Below are 16,960 nucleotides of genomic sequence, written 5' to 3'. Positions count from 1 at the left end.
TTGTCTGCAACATAAAATCCTAATAAAGTGCATTCACGTTTATGGCAGTGATGTGATTAAATGTGGAAAAGGTTAACGGTTATGAATACCTTTGCAAAGCATAGTCTGTTATTGTTAATATGCATTTGGGTCAAACTGTGCTAAAACAATAAAACCAATTTCAATAACTATAATGAAAGCTTCATGTGCTGCTGCCTACTTGTCTCATAAATTAAGAAAATGAGGAAATATCTCTTTCAGAATAATTATCTAATTGTAAAAAAAGAGCTTTGTTTTTACTTTCTAGTTAATTATTTCTAAATGATATCCAACGTTTTTGATAGTAAAGGTTTATTCAGGCTTGAATCAATTTTATGGTTGATTATACAGCTTCACTGTAACTCTATTTGGTTGCGTGATTATTCTCTGATTTTCTAACTTTAAACTACATGTGTACTTTATGCTTGTTCTTTGTACCCTGCAGCGTCTCTGGAGCATATCAGACTGCTTCATTAAATCATCACCATTGAGTCAATGCGAGGCTTTACTGTGCATCTGACAACAAGCGAGGCCTTTTGACCATAAGCGGATGTACACTCATATAGCAGCTGGGAGTGATGAGTCAGCGCAGGCTTTGCAGAGGAACCGTTACAGTTCTGCGAACAGATTTTCCACAGAACAGAGCCGCTGCTTGTCAACAGACGCGCACAGGCAGCTGCAGCAGCTGCACAGCCCAGACTGACACACACTCAGGTTAACTTCTCTGAAAGGTTGTCAAACTCATCTGAAGACTTGACTTGTGCATATATTATGTGTCTAGTTTTTCACTGAAAAACTGCCAGTAGGTTTTAAAAATAGCTTCACATGAAGTAGGAAGCCCAGTTTTCATCTTTCCTTTTGTTCTTGCAGATCCCCTTTAGCAATTGGGGACTGAGCTAATTGTTGTCGCGGGTGGAAATTGATGTTTCATGTAGTACTGATTTCATTTTCTAGCATTTTTGGGAGCGTTGCTGGTGCCTATCTCCAGCTAATGTTCCGGGCGAGAGACGGGGTCACCTTGACGGGTTGCCAGTCTGTCGCAGGGCAACACAGAGACACACAGGACAAACAACCATGCACACACACATTCACACCTTGGAACAATCTGGAGAGGCAAGTTAACCTGACAGTCATGTTTTTGGACTTTGGGAGGAAACCGGAGTACCCGGAGAAAACCCACGCATGCACAGGGAGAACATGCAAACTCCATGCAGAAAGACCTGGGCTGGGAATTGAACCCAGAACCTTCTTGCTGCAAGGCAACAGCTCTACCAACTGCGCCACTATTTTATACTACTAACATGTTCAAAATAAATAAACTGGTCTGGATTAACTCCGTACAGAATAAACTGGGTAATGTCAAGTGGAAGATGAAATACATGCTACAGAGGAATTCACTGTTTTGTCCTGAATTATTCAAGTCAGTTACCTTTTCAACTATGCTATTATTTATGTAGCATCTGATGCTTTAAAAAAACTAAGCAAAACAACAGCATAACAACAACAAATACATATTAAGTGAGCATACATCTGAAATATTGAGCTTTTTGTGATGGTAAAATCTGTCCAAACAGCATCAAGCATCCTTTCCTAAGCGCTCCTGCACTTCTCAGGGTTGTCAACAGATGTCAGTAGAGGTCAAAAATCACTTGAAAATAGTGTCATTACCTGTTAGTCCTGATTACAGGAGTCGGCAGCACGCAGGTGAGTCTCCATCCATATGTGGCTAGAGACTGAAGTAGAGGAACGTAATCAGTCTTCACCTGCAAACCCTGTGGAGAAAAAAAAAAACAAAAACGTCTGTTACAACCTGCAATCAAAAACACACACCCTAAAACTGGAGCATAATCATCAGAGTTTGTCTCTCAAAACTCAAACCACACGACACAATGTGTTGGAAGTGTGCACATTATCCTACAGGCTGTATTCTTACTGTGATTTCAGAGCTACGAGAAACATAAGTATGACATGCAATCAAACTCTGTCAGCAATGCCTGGAATGTCAGCTGGAAAAACACAGTTCCTCTCAGATATGACAGCTTTAATATACTGAATGTGTACTGTCTGTTTTCAAAGCAACGCACACAGAAGCGAAAAAACCCTGCGACATAAATCAACCACCGCAGAAACTCCCTGGCTGCCACGAGTCAACATGGAAACCATCTTTATTCATGACAGGCATTTTGTCAGTGCACCGAGTCCTTCAATAAACAGACTGCATGTGTGTGAGAGCTCACAATGTGCGAAACATTTTAATAGTGTTTGGGGTTAAATGAGCCATGGCTTCATAGCCTCATAAATGCCATAGATTTAAATCAAACATTTTTAATGGTTATTTTGACTTCTGACTGAAAAGAAATCCCCCAATAGATGAACTTCTAGAGCACACACACTCAATCAGTTTAGAGCGGAAGTGTGTGTGTGGTTTGCCGTCGTGCCATGCCGAAAATGAGAAACCACAACGCGTGTCACTCGGCTAGCTGGCACACAAAAGGACACATCAGTAAGCACCAACAAACCTTATCCTGATTCATTTTGACATGGCGAACGACGCAAAATAGCTTTCATTTTAAAGACTAAAAAGGAAACCGAACCAATTTTACCAATGCATAATTAAAAACTAACATTACAACAAAAGGAGTTCTGCAATGAGTCAGAGAGGCAGCCTGACGTAACAGGAGTCTATTCGTAGTGTGCAAACCAACTGTAAGAGGTAAAAGATTTAAGTAAAAGAGAGAAACTGTCACACCTACAAGATTACTGGTCTACTAAGAGTACAAATTGTTGCCATTCAAAGTTGGACTTGTCAAAGTTTCCCATGAATGTACTTGTTCACTTTACCTCACCAGTCTTACAAAAGCAGCCACCACAGATTTCTAAGATCACCTGGTAACCAAAATGTCAGGCTAGTAATTTAGTGATAGACATGTAAGGTTTGGAGGTTATTAAAAGTCCAACAACGTATAACTGTGTCCCCTAGAAACAGTAGAGCAGCATTCAGAGGCTAAAGCTTTTCAAGTTATGATGTTCAAACCTTTTGTTTAAATTCACTCTGACATGTGTAAAGACATGTAAAGAGCCATGTATAAAGTTATACATGAATGGTTTGAATAAGATGCCTAATTTAAAGCTAAAAAGAATGTCTTATATTTTTTAAATGCACCCTTTTTAATGTTAACAATACTAATATATTGCAAGCTTAGAGACACGTTTATTTATTGTTGAAAATATATATGAGAACATATATAAGCTTCGTTCCTTCTCAGAAATGTGGATTTCTGAGATCCAAAGTCAGAAAAATCCAACAGAGTACCCACCAAAAATGTAATTCTGACTTGGAGAGCTGAAGGTTCACAAGTCGCTTTGTGTTTAATATCCGATATGGCTGCTACACGCTTAATAGGTTCATTTTCTGATTGTTTGGCTCACTTTCTTTTTCATATTTGGCATCTACTGGCAACATCCAACATCTTGTTTTTATCTTATCTTGGTTTTCAGATATGATTCAGAAAATGTTGCATCTGAACTAAAATTCTTTTACTAACTCAAAACTGATTTGTAGTTTAGACTTGAATTAGAATGCATCTATTCACAGATGTTATTTAGACAAATTGTTTAGCAAAGCTCCCTTCTCTAAAAGTAGTCTAAGCTTAGACTTTTAAACAGTCTGTAAACAATAACAAAAAAGCCAGACTATGTGATTTCAAACCCTGACACTATTGTTTGAATTAGTAGTATAAACTAATTTCATGTTTTTGCAGCATGATATAAATTTGGGGGAAATGTGTGACCAAGTTTGACATGCCTGGTCTGATGAGGAACTACATTTTAGTTGTATTTGTGATAACAACTAAAACATAAGCGATACTCATAACCAGTCTTCGATTTATGCTTCATATGTATAGTTCAATGAATAGAGGACACGATTAGCAACAGACAAGTTCCAATATCTCAGCCAAAATGGTCTGTGTTTAGACATATAATGGATTTCTAAAGCCAATCCAAGACAGAGAAATGTTCACTTTAAAAATATATATAAACAACATAATTTAACCAAAATGTCTCTGAACGACTTAGACATCGTTCAGATGCTCACTGCAAAGGAAGCAAACGAGTCTTTTACAGAGAAAGGAAGCAGATTATTTATACTCTGTAGAGGTAATTGCTCGAAGGAGTAAACACTTAAAGAAGATATGTGAGTGAGGGAAGTGAGGAGACACATTAGCCTAATGAAAAGCTCCCATTACCAACAGCCACACTGGTTATGCTGGCAAAGAAACCACAGTCAACAACCTCTTCTCTAGAGACCAGCACAGTGTTGCTGCTACAACACTTAATTTACATCAGCCTACAGTCAGCCAAAGTTTAAGTAATTCACAGTTCACAGTCTCTGTGAACGGTTTCTAAATAAACAAGTCCACAAACGATCATAATTACGCTGTTAAAAAGTGTTAAGCTACTGGGAAAAAGTTTTAAACCACCATCTGCTTCTCAACATGCTCGATTTTCATGATCGTTATTTTTTCTGAAGATCTTTCAAAATACTTCTTTGAACCACTGGCTGCTTTTCCAGGGTCCAGCTAACAACTTTGGTAAGAAAAAAAAAAAAAAAAAAAACTTATCTCACCACTATGCATTCTTTTTGATAGTTAGTTTTTGACCCAAGAACTACCTTTTGAGACTATTTAAACACCAACAGGTGAGAGAGAAGGAAAATCACACAAATACAGAACCTCCACCCACCTAAGGTTGGTAACTGGGAGCTGTAAGGCAGCAGAATGGTTCTCTGCTACGACAGCAAGGTGACCAATTCCAGTCAGAATACCACAAGAGGCGGTTTTTAGACAGGATTTAGTAAAAAAAATATATATATACTTTTTATAAAATATATATTTTTTTTACATATTTGTTGAAACTGTCACTATGTCGTGACAGTATGGCATGAGACAGATAATCTGAAAAAAACTGAGCCAGTCTGCTGTCTCCAAGTGCTCCCATGCTACCGAGAAACAGCCAATCAGAGCTGGGGGTGGGTCTTAACGCTGTCAATCAGTCGACTGTGTCAGGCTGTTAGGGTGGTTAGCATGGCCACTGATGACGGCAGATAAATGGTTTTCCTGTAATGGTGAGTTGTTGCTCGGTCGTTAGGACATTTAGCAGCGAGTACATGAGTTTGATTGACAGTTTTGATTTACTGTGATGCAGCTGTTGCCACAGTGACGGGGTTTCTGACCCCAGGCCAGGTTTGAATCATTCCTCATAGTCTGCAAGTTCTACCCATGCATCATGGATTCCTCTCCACGTCAGACATAAATAACATATTAAATACTTGACAACCTACTCTTCCTCTAAAAGTACTAAGCACCAAGTTTATCAGTAAAGAGAAACAGAAATGCATCAACTTTCCTAATCATCTACTGCATTTTAAAAGTTTTTTGATGAGAAGCAGCTTTTGAGAGCTCATGATCGTCTTTCTTTTGCTGTCAGACTGTGTGGCATCTTGGAGTATTTTATGCAACCAATTAAGAAAATGGGAACATGTAGAGATTTCTTATGCCAGTCTGATTAATGAGTCAGAGTTAAGTGGCTTAATCATGAGCATCCATCCATAAAAATGTTGAACAGAAGACAAATAAGGAAGAGAAAAGGTGATATTGATCCAAAAAACTATTGTTCAGCATCAGTTAAAAAGACTGCAATGAAGTCTACCTGTTTGGAAGGAAAATATGACTCCGGTTCTTACCCGGCACTTTCTGCAGTTCAGTGACATCAATTACTAAACATATGTTGGTCAATGTCCAGAGCTCATCATTTTCTCAAGCACTTAGGAGATTACACAACTTAATATTTTTCTTCCACATATTATTGACCAAATTGACACAACATGAACAAACAGCTCAGAAAGTTGAAACAGACTCCAAGTTGCTAATCATTAGAAGACAAAATACTGCTATTTATCTGACTGCACTTCCTAAGGCTCTAAAGAAGCACATCAACATTTTCTGTGGTTTATATTGGACTCACTCCCAAAAACAAATCTGCCCTGAGAGTACATTGAGAAATATGTTTTTTCTGTAATGGTTTTGGAGAAGGTGAGAGTTAATCAAAGTCCTGGAGTGTGGCTCCTTCGCTCTCCGCTGACTTATTATTCAGGGGCCACCTCGCTGCATCAGCACTTCAGCAACCAAACCGAGAGTCTGAAAAACAAAGTCATCACATTGTGGTCGATGATATCTGCAAGGCAATGGCTCAGAAAGAAGGCAGAATACCTGCAGTTTTACCATTTCAACTGAAGCTACTTTAAATCCTTCATGAAACTGTCTGCTGTGAACATCAGTTTCTAAAACCACACCTCAACTTTCTTACTGAATGGTATCTAAGTAGGAAAGAAGTGGAAGTTTTTCCTGTAAAAGATGTTTAAATAATACACAAAAAGATACGTGACACTAACATTTCCCCCCCCCTAAATTCCCTTCATTTTCACATAAAGTGCAGCTATAAGTTCAGCAAAGTTAGAAAAAATAAACCTGTGAGAATTTTATTCTCCTAGGACACAGGGTCAAAGTATCGTTTCATATGCACTTTATACACACAACAAAAAGTCTGGTATTTTGCTTCCTTGCCTTCGCCCTCCACTGGAAGACTGTAAAAAATAAAGACATAATACTGTTCACAACCAGCTCTCTGTGGGTTTTTTCAGATAGTTGGGGGTCAACAGGTTTGCAGACCTAAACAAAGTCTGCTGATAATGAAGCAAACTGCTTTAAAAAGAGGGCATTCAGATAGTGATCCTGGCTGCCTCGCTCAACATGCAGCGTTGTCACAGCAACAGAGGTGTCTACATCTACTTCTCAAAGGGCAGAAATAACCTTTCAAGACTCAGCAGCTCCACTTTGTGCTCTCAAATGCATCATTGATTGGCTACAATAATGTTGAGATAAAAAAAAAAAAATCACCTTAAAGCTACTCTGGAATGGTTTTTGGGGGGCCAATTTCACCTAAAAGTGATCAAAAGTGAGATGTTTTCAGCATGATCATGTAGACAGAAATGAAGAAATGAACTATCAATTTACAGCAGACTGATTGATGTGAAAGAAGATAGATGTGCTGGAAAACATCTTAGCAATAGTTACCTTCAACTGGGCAGCCAACATCACTTTGCATCAAAACAACGTCTCAAACCAAGATCAGTTTTTCTGATCAGCACTTTTTACAAATGTCAAGATGGGAGTTTCAGTTGTGTGAAGACAGATTCAGGATACCTCAGATTACCAAGCAAACTCCACAAATGGATCATGTTGCTACCAGTGAAGAGTCGGTTCAATACTGGAAGCAGGTGGGTGTGACTGGAAGGTGGTGACTTTCCAACATGAACAAGCTCTTTCATCCAAAGACTGACGGGAATTCAAATGAAAGTCCAAGGATGCACAACAGACGACCACAAAACCAAACATTTATGCCATTGAAAATGTTTTAGTCATTATTGCTTCTATCCGGTATTTTTTTCTACCTAATCCCTCAGGGGACCTTTCACAAGCTTAAAACTGGATTACTCCAACAATAATAAATCTTAGAGTGCATCCAGACTTTAGCTTTTACAAGCCATTATCATGCATCTGAGTCAGGACAAATGGTGTAACAGGATATCACATGATGGGGTAGTTAAGCAAGCTGAGCATCAGCTGGTGGAGTTTTCGCAGTTCATTATGTGTGTCAGTAAAAGCTTTTATTGTGCACTTTACAAGGAAGAACTATAATACAAGCATTTCATGTAAGATAAAATGAAAATAAAAATTTAATTTCCCTCCTGGACTATTATTGCTCAAAAGACGGTCTCTTCTCTGCTAGACAGTAGAACCATTTATGTCAAAAAGCATAATGGTTCATTCTTGAGGCTGCAATCTCAGTAACTGCAAAAAAAAAAGAAAAAAGAAATAAAAATAAAGATCCTGCTTATTGCCCAAGTTCAACATTTACTCCCAACTTATTTTAAACATACCTAACATGGACTGACCCCCCAGAACAGAAAAAAAAACATTACCTGGTATGAATTAATAACTTTTTTAATCAAACCATTAAGCTTGTTTTGTTAAGCTTTGCTTCAATTAGAGGATTTTCTTTAAAACAAATTTAAATAATAACACTAACTTGACTAGGATAATTTGAAATATATGTATAAAAATGCCTTGAAATGACATGTTATAAGATGGTATTATTTAAAATGACAAGAAGTCTTTTTAAGGCTGCTCATCTATTAAACTATCAAAGATAAAGCCCCAGAATTGTGATTAACTTGGAGGAATAAGCATAGTGAAAATTAAGGTTCATTATTACAGCTGAAACCATTTTATAAAAAGATCAATCAGTTATAACTGATCGCCATCTTTCTTTTACTTGTATTTTATTGCTAGCTTTGTGTTGTTGAATGTTGATGAGTGTTATCTTTACTTTCTTTTGTATTTGTGTTTTTAAATTTTTTATTATGTTTCATGTAACCAAAACCCCCGACAAAGAAAAGGTACTGCAATATTTGTTCATACTAAACATGTGTCCCAAATAAACTAATAAACTATAATTTAACTTGAAACTATTTTTAAACTATCAAAACCTAATATGGGTAGAGAAAAGATGCAGCGCCGTGCACCATTATCTGCAGAAACCCCTTTCTTGAACACAACAAGACAAAAACTGACACCGACTCACAAATCTATATAGTCAAAGTCAAGATCAATCTTTAGAGGAAACATATTACCCAATTTAAATGCTGCTTGTGTAAACTTTCAACAAAACTTTACTCAATGGGTTGAGAAAAGTCTGTGTTGTGATTTATGCTGTAAAAGAAAAGCAGGAGCAAAAAGAATAAATCATTTTCTACTCAGGCGAGACTAAACATGGTGACGGATTTATTAGCATACTTGGCTTCAATAACTTAATACAACCAGCAATATAATAAAAGACAAGTTGAATCAAGCTCTGGCCTTGAGAGATAAGGTCAATTTCACATTCAAAGTTGGCTTTTTATAAATAAATTCTGAGAAATGCTTTGCTGCGTCAGTCGACCTTTGGATCAGATTTCATTGTTCCTCTGGTTCATAAATGAGGCTTTTTGATTGTCACAGCACTTTTCAAATGAAACCAACTGTAAAATGCAAGAGCTGAAATGTCTCTTTGACAGAACTGACAATGCGGATGTTCAAAAAGGAAAGTAGTGTTTGCATAAAGAGCCACAGGCTGGTTAAAAAGGTAGGTAAAATCTTTAAAAACCGATTCGGTTTGAAATCAAAGTTAATTCAACTTCAAAAAGCATAAAGTTATTGATTCACTTAAGTAGGATGGATAGGTGTTTATTGTGTTTTCGAACACCCTGTGGAACATTTCTCCCCTCGTCCCACAGAAAGGATGTGATCTCTCACCGTCAGGAAGAGTGCAAATTGCTCTCCCTCTATGTAGGTCAGCTCTTCTCTCACCTCGCTCACAGAGAATAGAGATATGATGAACAGGCGACTCATCAGCTCTCTGCACAACATGTTCGAGCCTCAACATTCACACACCCGACTCAAACAGAATCACACAGACAGGACATGATTTCATAGTCTGAATAATAGCAGAGGATTCACATTAAGCAAAACAAAACAGCATGTTGCCTTACGTGCAAAAACAAAACCTGTGAACGTCTATTGAACCCAATGGACTCTGTGGATTTTTTTTTTCTTTTTTTTTTTGGGAACCCGATTTGCAGGAAACATAAAAACAACATGTTTGTGTTCATCTGAGGTGTCTTTGTCTAAGTCTTAATCACATTTCTTCAAAGATTCCTCTGCTGCCACACTGATGCTGTGATGTTGAACCCTAATCCCATTTTAGACATAATTTAGTTTGTGCCGTCTGTGAAATGCTTCTCTTCAAAGCTGCTGGTGGAAGTGAATTCTTGGAATAAGTGACAACAATGCTGGAACTGTTAAGCTCCCTTCACTTACTTTCACTTTGAACTGCCATTCCTTCAATTTTAACCTTGTCAACAATCATTTTCAGGGGTGTGTATCTCTCTGCAGGGATAGAAACATTCTCTCAAATCTCCCCGTGCAAATTTTCTGGTTTGTCTTTAGGGTCGAGAGTTCAAAGTTCAAGGCCTGAGCAAACCTGTGACTCTACCTAATGACATCCCTCTAAGCTGTAAGAAGATTTTATTTACCCACCAACATTAGTTTCCCAAAGTAATGTCAACTCTATCTAATAATGACCTTAAGCTCTCAGAAAGGAAACGAAGCTGCACATGTTAGAAGTTCAAGTGACTGTGACGTAATGATTAGAGTCACAGCACATAGTTGTGGGTACTGGTGCTCTTATGATCTCATGACTTGAATTAATAAAAGGATGGAGCGGTATGTCTGATTGACCCGCCCTCTACATCACCCAACAGCTTTGGTCGTCACTGGGTTGGAGTTAATCACAGAGTTTGAGCCCAAGATGGGGGAAACAGTCCTCAACATCCACAGGTAGTCCACAGACCAGACACAGAAAACTCACATCTCAGCCAAATTATTAAATTATCCAAAGTCTGCTGCTAATGACCTCATCATTTAAGTCAGGTGACTTTAAGCAGGTAAAAATAGAGAAAAAAGACAAGACGCGTAAACATCAGCTGAACATAGACATACACAATATGACATAAAATAACACCGATACATTCAGATTTTCACTGTAATTTTCTTTTATTATTATTCATTTATTTATTAAAATTTTTTTTGTTCAAGTAATTTCTGATAACTGTATTGGCCTGAAGAATCCACAAGGACTAAACATTGTTTAGCTGAAGCTAAATTGTAATATGCAGAGTGTGGAATTAGGGTATATTTTTTGTTGGAAAATCTATAAAGTTCAAGTCATAAAAAAAAAGCAGGTAAGGAACACATGTTGTGTCTGGATGTGTTCATTTAGTCTTTTTGGAAGACAGGGACAGGATACGTCCTCAGGAAGAAGCTACAAGCATATTGAGTACGCCACTGTGGTAAAGTTGTTAACATGAAGACAACACTTTCAGTGATTAAACGTGTCGAAGCTTCTGGCCTTGCAAATTCACATTCTTACAAAAACACTGTGTGAGAACATTTAGAAATATATTTCAAGCTGTATTCTGAGAATCCGACAAAGCCTATCCCTGCCGTCGTCGACATGTCGGTTCGTCCTGCGAAGTCAGAGTTGCTGCCCTGGAGTTGTCTGGAGCAGAAGGCGGGTGCACTGGATTTAACTGCACCCTAAATTAACGGTGATCAGCTTATAATAAGTTCGTTTGTAACGTTGCACAATTCTGGTTAACATAATAATTAGACTCCTTGGTGCAACTGTCCAAGCTGAAGTCATCAGTACCAGCCAATGTTTGGGAAAAAGACCGGCTGACTTTGTGCAACTTTTCGGACCACATTTCAGATAACGTTCTGTTTTCTGTTCTTTTTATTCTGCATTAAAACATTAAAAATAAACACTAGACTTCTGTCTAGTGTTTGCTGTGAATATAGATAATAAAGCCTATAAATCGCTGTGAAGCATCCTGTTGAGATTCTATGACGTCACAGTGAATAGTCGAAGTCGACTCGACTTATCAGCTTTAAAAAATATGAAGTTGTCTCAGTTTTGGCAGCTGTGGAAATTCAATGTTGCCACAACTGGAAAGTGGAAAGTCTTCTATGTCTGGTTCAGCTCAAACCAGAAGACTGAGATGTGACACGTTCATGTCTTTGCAGTGACAGACGACCAAAACACAGGCAGGAGGAGGCAGGTGAAATGAAGTCGAGAACAGATGCTCTTTGAAAGGCAACTGACAGGAAATACAGATGGAAGAAAGTGAGGGGAATCAGGAACATGGCAGACAACAGAGCAACAATGAGGGACAATAGGAGGATCCATCAAGGAGTGAACTAAACTGGAAGCCTAAATACTGGGATAATTATTACTGAAGCAAGGACCAGGTGAGCATAAAATCTGAATGTGCTGCAGCTGTGGGGGGGAGCATAAACAGCAGCAGAGACTGAGCTTTCAAATATTTTGAACACCCATTTAAGAAAAAGGTTAATTATAAAAAGGAGCCTTCTTGCAGTCAGAGACGGCTCACAATCTATTTGAGGTTTGTATAAGGCACAGGTGTTTTCTGAAAAGGATAATAATTTCTTTACTGTGATTAAATATTAAAGAAACGTTCTGCTGAGCCTAATTAGAGTAGCGAGCATCCCAGTCACATATCTTCTTACATAATGCGATATGGAACATTATTCGCATTTTATTCGTCAAGGTTTGCAGCTACAAATTTGCTATTCCGTGTCAAATGAAACTGAGCAGATTTTTGTTTGTTCGGTTCAAACCAGTTTCACTGAACCCAGTTAGCAATATATGATTGTAAACAAGATTACACAGATGACTGTCTATCAGTGGTGAGAGCTAATATGCTTCTCTGGGGATCAGGATGAAATCATCCTGTAAGAACGATCCCTGATATTGGCAGGGTCAGGTGCTTCGGTCAGGTGCTTCGGTCAGGTGCTTCGGTATTGATCTTTGAACAGCTTTGTTCCTCATTTATGAGTTAACATTTCTATGTTATAATGAGCTTTCTCTGTAGCTGCTGGAGAACTTACTGACTGATTGGTGCCATCATCAACTTCAAGCATTCATCTGTTTTCATTCCCATAGAAATTTCTGGCTGCCTTTGTGTTTAGCTTTGTTTGTTTCGTGGAGGGGCCCATTGTTGTCGACTCGCTTTGTTTTTCTTTCTGTGCAATGAACACAACTAAGTTATTTCTATTCTTTTCTGCTCTTTGTTGCTCCTTAGAAAGTGTTCCTGTCCCAGTGTTTCTAGGGTCAGCAATGTTGCTTTCCTTGTGTAATTTGACATTTTGAACATAAATTTGCTTTATCGAAATACGGCAACTTCGAAAAAACTTGTTTTCTTGCTAAAAAAGTTTTGCCGCTAAGAAGAAAGGGGTGTTTGGTTTTTATTGACATTGATTTATTTTTGCAAAACTGCAACTGATCACACCAATCATGTGATCAATAAGAAGATGTTTCTACTGGTGGAGAAGACAACAATAATGGCGCAGCATGTTTATTAATGACCTATCGAATGAACAAATTCATGTGATTTTAATTGCATTTCTTAATTAAGGGAGACATAGCAATTGCAACATTAAGTTTTTTCAACTTTAGCGGAATATTAAATTAATTTGACTTGAATAATGGCTCAGATGTCATTTTGTTTTATATGAACCTCCCTATGAAATTCTGTTGCCCCAGAAAGCAACTTTACAAAAACCCAAACATGTAATCTTTCTATGACATCTGGAAGACATTTTTCTGCCATTTCTTTGTCTGTTCAAGCATCCCTCACTTTAGCGACGTTCGAAGAAGGAACAACACATGTGAAAACTGCTGAGTGTTGAATTTCCGCTGATGATTTTTCTCTAAAGCCTAAATAGCAGCTAAAGCAGCAGTGACAACAAAAATTCAGAAAAATGTGGTAGAATCCCTGCCAAGTCCTTTAACTGATGCCAAACCATTTGGCATTTCTCTTAAAAAGCAAAAAAAAAAAAAAAAAAAAAGCATAAAATGATATGCAAAATGTTCCAGAAATGGCGTGCAATTTATCTACAATGCCATGACAACGTGTTACACTGTTACAGTAAACTGCCTGATGCAACCCTCCGTAAATTATCATACATGATTCATCTCCAAATTTTGTGCTGTGAAAGAGGAACTCTAATAGATTCAAGAAGCAGAGATGAACATTTATATTAGTGGGGCCCAATCCTTCAGACATGAACCCATCGGTCCTCATCAGTAATCCTGCAGCTGGAAGACTTTTCTTGAAATTTCCCAATTCTCATCACATTCACAGATTATTTTTTTCACCCTTTTTTTTTCATTTTGTTAAATATTCTGACCATAAAAAGGAACATTTTCTTGGACCATAATCTGATATTTCAGAGGACAGACTGTTTCTGAAAGTTTCTATCATCTTAAGACATCCGAATTCAGCTTGTGGTCTAAAATGTGTTCCCAATAATGGGCCCAGTACTAGATCTGACAAAACTCAAGTGGATAATGGTGCTTTTAAAAATGCTACAAAAAAAGCATGCTGAAAGGGAAGCTTCTGCGTATGTTAATAACGTCAGACTCTCCTTGCACATCAGATACACAAAGCAGAATATTGGTTCATGTTTTCTCTTCAAAAAAAAAAAAAAAAAATCTAACACATGCTTGGATGTTTTGTGCCTTCAAAGACAGAAATATAACACGTTCCTGCTAATGCATTGAGGCTCTCTGGATAAATAAATTTCCCTGCAGCGGCTGATGGTGAGCAGACATATTCATTCCAACCCGGGTTGAAGTCTGAAGGCGAATACATTTTGTTTGGTCGTTGCTGCTGTGAAGCTCGGTGATAAGAGAGAGAACATTAGTTTCAGGGAAGCTCCTGTTTTCCTGTATTGATTTTTCCCACAGGACATAAGAGATGAGGAGCCAGTCCTAATTGGAGTTTCTTAGCGGAGGTGCTTGAATAGTTATTCATTTTCTGACACTTCACCGTCTATATTCTACGATTTCTATTCAGGTCATTTATGCCCAGGAAGGAGAACATGTTTAGGATGATGCAGCTTCACATGATATTTTAAGGACAAAAGGCGATGCATTTCTGCAGTTTTTTCCCACAGAAAATCTCTGGTAGCATCACTTTTGATGAAGGTTTATTCTATGTTAATTGCAAAAGGCGAAACTCAATTGTTTTGATTTGTTTAAGCTGGTTGCCAAACATCGAGATGTGGTTGTGTAAGACGACAATAAAAATGGAAAAAGGATTAGTTGCAATATATGAATCACTATAAAATCATCTTATTCTGGTGCAGTCCATCAAACAAAGAAAATACTCATCAATGGGGATTTTGTTATTAATTGCATTTTGTTAAATGTCGTCAAATACTGCTGTAATAATTATGTAAAGCTGCAGTTTACAGCTTTGTAAATAAATGTGACAATTCTCCATGAAGTAAAGTTAAGCAGGATATTCTCTATAGAGTGTTGATGTCAACAACTAGATGCAACATCCAGAATCAACTATTAATACAGAGTTTGAAAACTCAAATGAAGAGAAAAATAAAAAGCACCTAGTGACTTTGAGCATTGTTTTGCAACTGACTTTTCTTCATTCAGGCATTTTCTCTTGCCATACTCCATTCACGTCTTATTGGCAATTATTGCTGCCATTAACTCAGTTTTCTCTCTGCCTTGTTTTCCATAAAAGCTTTGCCTCGACTGGGGATTCTGGGTTTAGTCGCTTATCTTTACAGGACATACTGATCCATTGCTAACCATGAACCTTGTGTACTTTTTGTTTTTCTATTTTTTGGAAAGTGGGTCTCTGTGCATTTGTGTTTGGCTTTGTTGTCTTCTTAATGGAGGCTCATGCCAAACCTTTGTTCTCATTTACTTTGCAAAGTCTGTTTGTTTTTTTTCTTTGCTATACAACACAATTCCAGAAAAGTGCTTCTGTGTTTAGTTGCCTCTTTTTCCTAGTTATAGGCAATGAGGCAGCTGTTGCTGCAAATAATGTTATGCACCCCCTGTGATTCTCAATTTCAGTGAAATTACTCCTAGTTGAGTGCTTCTGGGTTTAGCTGCTTGTCCTTGACTGACCTATTGCCTACAAACTTTGTGTACATTCTTTGTTTAGCCTTCCTATAAAAGGTGCTTGTGGTACGCTTCTTTTTTTAGTTTCCTTTCTTTCCTTGACTGGGTCATTGATGTATAGATTAACCGTCTTTATTTCTCTTTCTCAAATAAACTACTTCTGGCTGAGTGTGTCTGTATTTGACCATCTCTTTTCACTCAGCGATACCATTGTTGTTGTTAACTATATGTGTTAATATTTTCAGCATGTCTGTTCCCAGCTTTCTTACGAACAAAGGTTTTGACACTTATTTCCAATTAACGTGAAATATCATGAGGCATCAGGTTCTTATTTTGTTGATCTAAAGGGAACAACGGCAAAATGCTTTATTTAGCTTTGAAAAAGCTTTTCAATTATTCTCCTTTGCTTTACTTTTCCTCTATTGATATAAATGTTCAAACTTTCTCTGCCACTGCATTTAAACATTTTCTCCAAAGTTGGTAATGGTAAATGGACTGAACTTATATGGTGCTTTATCCGATCATTTTTGACCACTCAAAGCGCTTTACACTAGAGTCACATTCACCCATACAAACGCTCACACATTTATACACCGATATGCAGCTCGGTAAGCAATTTAGGGTTAAGTGCCTTGCTCAGGGGCACATCGACACGTGGCAGGAGGAAGCTGGAATCGAACCTACAACCTTCTGATCGCAAGACGACTACTCTACCCGCAGAGCCACAGTCGCCCCCAAAAGAGTCAATCTTATTGTAAACTCCTCCAAGTTTTTTGATCAGTCAGATTTTTTTTTTTGTTTGTTTTGTTTGGTTTAATGTTTCAACTTTCAAATTTATCCTAGAATATTCCAGTGAAATGCAGGAATTATTAAAGCACCTGTGGATCTGATGTCATTAGCAACTCAGTCTTTTTCAAATGCTAATCCTATTATGATTTCTAACCAGTTTATGAATGAAACGATAATATTCTAATACGTTTGTGCAATCGCTGATAAGCAGTCTCCGAGTGGGAAATGACAAACTCCCACTTAACGACAATATAAATGATTGCATGCGCTCTTCTTCGCTGAATTTCATACATTCAACCACCTGTGAGAATATTGGCTGCATGAAACTATAGAAGCATTCACGAGAAGAGATTATTTAACTAAAGACGGTGAGGGAGGAAAACCGACTGTAATTAATATCCTTTATTTTCTATCTTAATGATTACAGAAATGAAACAATAAGAAGCTGTGAGGATGCTTTGCATATCAATTTTAGGCAGTTATT

At 37.7% G+C, this 16,960-nt stretch overlaps 1 protein-coding gene across 4 annotated transcripts in view; it reads right to left on the bottom strand.

The window, feature by feature from the left end:
- Positions 1-16,960, bottom strand: part of rftn1b (raftlin, lipid raft linker 1b) — a 140,297-nt gene that overhangs the window by 14,021 nt on the left and 109,316 nt on the right. For all 4 annotated transcript variants that reach the window (XM_017309614.2, XM_017309613.2, XM_017309612.2 and 1 more), the window contains one exon: positions 1,687-1,790. In XM_017309614.2, coding sequence (XP_017165103.1) covers positions 1,687-1,790 — 104 coding nt within the window. The remainder of the gene's footprint in view (positions 1-1,686; positions 1,791-16,960) is intronic.

Source organism: Poecilia reticulata, chromosome 16 (assembly GCF_904066995.2).
Source record: "Poecilia reticulata chromosome 16, P_reticulata-male-v2, whole genome shotgun sequence".
Taxonomy (NCBI): domain Eukaryota; kingdom Metazoa; phylum Chordata; class Actinopteri; order Cyprinodontiformes; family Poeciliidae; genus Poecilia; species Poecilia reticulata.
Note: the sequence above shows the minus strand (reverse complement) of the source record. Positions and strands in the feature narration are given on the sequence as shown.